The 3906-nt window shown below is 26.8% G+C and overlaps 2 protein-coding genes across 2 annotated transcripts in view; both read right to left on the bottom strand.

Moving 5' to 3' along the window:
- LOC100574778 overlaps nt 1-818 on the bottom strand; it is a 3193-nt gene extending 2375 nt beyond the window's left edge. Inside the window, exon 1 of the mRNA XM_008180706.1 lies at nt 749-818. Coding sequence (XP_008178928.1) covers nt 749-818 — 70 coding nt within the window. The remainder of the gene's footprint in view (nt 1-748) is intronic.
- A 542-nt stretch (nt 819-1360) lies between these two features.
- LOC103308051 (KRAB-A domain-containing protein 2-like) lies at nt 1361-2636 on the bottom strand. The gene has a single exon (XM_029492355.1). The coding sequence runs from the start codon at nt 2540-2542 to the stop codon at nt 1643-1645; it is 900 nt and encodes a 299-aa protein (XP_029348215.1). The 5' UTR covers nt 2543-2636; the 3' UTR covers nt 1361-1642.
- Between the last annotated feature and the right edge of the window lie 1270 nt (nt 2637-3906).

The raw sequence follows: 3906 nt of genomic DNA, 5'->3' as shown, positions 1-3906 counted from the left end.
CATAAAAAAATTTATAATTGATAGAAAAATCAATAAAAAATCCGTATGAAATCTATATTTGAAAAAAAAATCAATAAAAATCTGTTATATATAAAAACCCATATTTGATAAAAAAAATCGTTAAAAAATCGTTATCGCTATCGCCAAAATCCTCAAGATCGTAACTTCCGTGCAAACTCGTTCACTTTTTTTTTCTGTCTGAACCGATGGCGCCGTGGAAATTGCTTTCGCATTATTTCCACGGCACCGAAAAAAAACTAAATTTCTTAAAAAAAACATACATTTCTATCAAGATTTTTTTATTTTTTTAAAAATTAATTTAGATTTTTTTATTGTATATACCAGGTAATTCTTTTATCATTGAACACTCATTGTTTCAAAAAGTAAATTTTTTTTACACAGTTTCAAGTCCCTTATAAAACAACGTTTGTCTTAAAAAATTATATTTTTAAATATTTTTTATCCTTATAATTTTTTAAGAATATCTTTCTTAGTATTTTGATACATCTACGCGATACCCATTAATAATCTAATAAAATATCCAAGGTCTTCAGAAAAAAACAGTTCAATTTACTGTATAACTATTACTAATACTTAGAAATTATAATATAGTTAAAAGTGGCTGAGTTGTACTTATATAGCCGATTATAGCAGTAAGTTGTAGTCGGATTTTCTACAGGAAAAGGAGGTGATCAATCACAATTTTTCTAAGTGATTTTTTAAGTATAGAGAGATCGGATTATTTTACTTAACTCATTGGTTTTAAACCCGTCAAAGAATAATTGTTTTAATGCTTGTTTCTCGCGATTGGTAGCCATTGGAAAATAGTTTCTGAAGAGGAATATAATAGCGCTAATTTGTGTTAATATATGTTAGCGTTAATGTATGAAGTTCCGTAATTCTATAGAGTAACCTGGTATTTATTTTATAGAATTACGGGTACTTTCAGTTAATGTATTGAATGTATCCATAAATAAATACTTCAACTAGTTATTCTACATACCGACTAGATATTTTATAAACTAACAATAAGGGTTTAGTTAATGTATTTAAAACTATTATTGAATAAAAATTTTAATCAAATTACAAATTACAAACAAAATCAAATGTTATAGTATTAAGTCAAACAAGCCTTACAATATTATATAAAATATTAATATTAATTTATTTCACATCTATTTATTAGAATAATTATTAAAACCTTAATAAATTTACAAATTAAAAAATCAAATGTTAGTATAAGTCAAACACACCTTACATTATTATATAAAATATTAATATTCATTTTTTTTCACGTCAATGTATTTGTATAATTTTTTTTTTTTAATTTACAATTTATTTATTAGTACAGGAACTTTTTGGGTGACATTTAGAATTACAAAGTAAATTATTTTTTAAACATATGCACCGTTTTGTGGTGCACTTTTGTTGGCATGTACATTTAAAAAACCCTTGTCCATTACCAATTGATTAGGATTCGGATGCTTTTCGAAGGCAAATATCTACATCTGGAACGTCACTAAGCGTAATAAACTTTTCTGTGCATAAATTAAATTGTGACCTCGCGTAAATTTGTTTTAGTATACCGTATTTAGTTCCTAAAACAAAATTATTTGAATTATCAATAAAAAAATAAAAAAAATTATAAATAAAAAAAATTACCTAAGCGATAAAATCCGTCGGTTGTTTTTTCTAATACAATTGCAATTATAGATTGTGGATCACATTTTGACCTGTCAACATCTGGAATTTTGACTCGTACGTTACATCCTTGAAGAGCAGGTGGATGAGACATATCTGATTGTAGTTTCATTCTTTTAGCTTGACGTTCTAAGCATTCTTTTGCTTCTTCTCTTTTATTGGAAATATTTTCTTTATTTATGCAAAGTTGACACAATTCTTCCTCGGTATTCCCTTCATTTTCCATAAATATATGTTTGCATATTTTACAGTTATTTTTCTGTAAATCTTTGTTAATTTTATTATTTAAACTTTTGTCTGTATTCAAAACTTTCAAAATATTGCCTGGAGTATTTGAAGAAATTCCTACTTTTGGGGAACATCCGAACATAGCTTCATAAGGACTTCGTCCTATCCCCCTATGAAAAGCTTTATTTTTCATAAATTGAATAAACCTTAGCCCTTCACTCCATTTTGTTGTGTTGTTGTCCTTCATCCAGGTAATTATCATATTCTCTATATCTTGATTTGCCCTCTCCACTGATCCTTGGGACTGACTGTGGCGAGGTTTGCCATGAATAATAGATAATTCAGGCCACATTTCTTTTAATGAATCTATTGTTTGGTTTCTGAATTCACGACCGTTGTCACTTTGTAGTACACTTGGAGCACCGAACACCGTAAAAATATCTATGAGACAATATGCTACTTCTTCAGCTCTTTTCGATTTTAATGGTTTTAAAATACAAAATTTAGTCAAATGATCTTGATACACCAACACAAATTTATATTCACCATCAGCTTGACTTTGATAATCAATAAGATCTAATTGACATCTACTATTTAATTCAGAAAATATCATAGGATTTGTCACTATACCTTTTTTTTTCACTTTTTTGTTTTTTTACACATGATTCACATAAATTTAAGAAAAATTGACGTTTGATTGAGTAATATTTTTATATTTTTTTTTCAGTTCATACATCATTCTGTGTCTACCAGCATGTCCAATAGATAGGTGACCCACATAGCAATTTGAAAATATATAAATTTCCACAATATTTGAAAAAGGTTTTACAGCCAATATTTGTTTCAAAATATTGTACCAGTATTTTGTAAATATTTGATCTACAAATATTTTTACCCAAATATGATGGACGCATTTTGAAAACACGATACACCAAATATTTTGAAATAGTGTTCCATTCAATGTTTTGAAAATATTTGATTTACAAATATTTTTACCCAAATATTTTAAACGTATTTTGAAAACACGATACACCAAATATTTTGAAATAGTGTTCATTTCAATGTTTTGAAAATGTTTGATCTACAAATATTTTTACCCAAATATGATGGACGCATTTTGAAAACACGATACGCCAAATATTTTGAAATAGTGTTCCATTCAATGTTTTGAAAATATTTGATTTACAAATATTTTTACCCAAATATTTTAAACGCATTTTGAAAACACGATACACCAAATATTTTGAAATAGTGTTCTTTTCAATGTTTTGAAAATGTTTGATCTACAAATATTTTTACCCAAATATATTAAACGCATTTTGAAAACATGGTAAACCAAATATTTCAAAACAGTGTTCCTTTCAATGTTTTGAAAATGTTTGATTTGCAAATATGTACCCCAAATATATTGAACGCATTTTGAAAACATGGTATACCAAATTTTTTAAAACAGTACTGCTAAAATGCCTAAAAATGTTGGTAGCGTGCGATGTACATACTAGCGAAGGTACGACGTCGTATGCGATCTACCAGAAATCCCGAAATTAAAATAAAACGTTATAGTGGATTCAATGAGTTCATTATCTATTCTAACCTCGTGTTTTCCATTTGTTAGATATGATTTAAATAGCATAACTCTTATAACTGCCAAGTCTAATTTTTTAAGCAGTATAAATTGTGATTGGTAGAGTCAATAAAATATAGAAATAATTTTATTTTTGGTATCCATATATTCTCTATACATATAAAGTTAGTAACATTGAATAGGTAATGCATCTTTATATATATTTATAGTAGACAGTCCTGGTCGAAAACCAAATTTATTTGGTGAAAAACATTATGTTTGTTCAAAAATATTGAAATATTCTTGTTTTAATGCATTTTTTCAAAATGTATTGTTTGCTAGAGCTAAAGTAAAGTTATTAGGACGGTATAGTTATAACGTTTTTTTTTTTCAACACGATTTAAATAATGGAA

This window comes from Acyrthosiphon pisum, unplaced genomic scaffold (assembly GCF_005508785.2).
Source record: "Acyrthosiphon pisum isolate AL4f unplaced genomic scaffold, pea_aphid_22Mar2018_4r6ur Scaffold_21312;HRSCAF=23603, whole genome shotgun sequence".
In the NCBI taxonomy this organism is placed as follows: Eukaryota; Metazoa; Arthropoda; class Insecta; order Hemiptera; family Aphididae; genus Acyrthosiphon; species Acyrthosiphon pisum.
The sequence above is the reverse complement of the archived record's forward strand: the minus strand, read 5'-3'. Positions and strand labels throughout refer to the sequence as shown.

Coding starts and splice junctions, on each gene's coding strand:
- LOC103308051 (XM_029492355.1), bottom strand. CDS start 2,542: ATGATATTTTCTGAATTAAATAGTAGATGTCAATTAGATCTTATTGAT.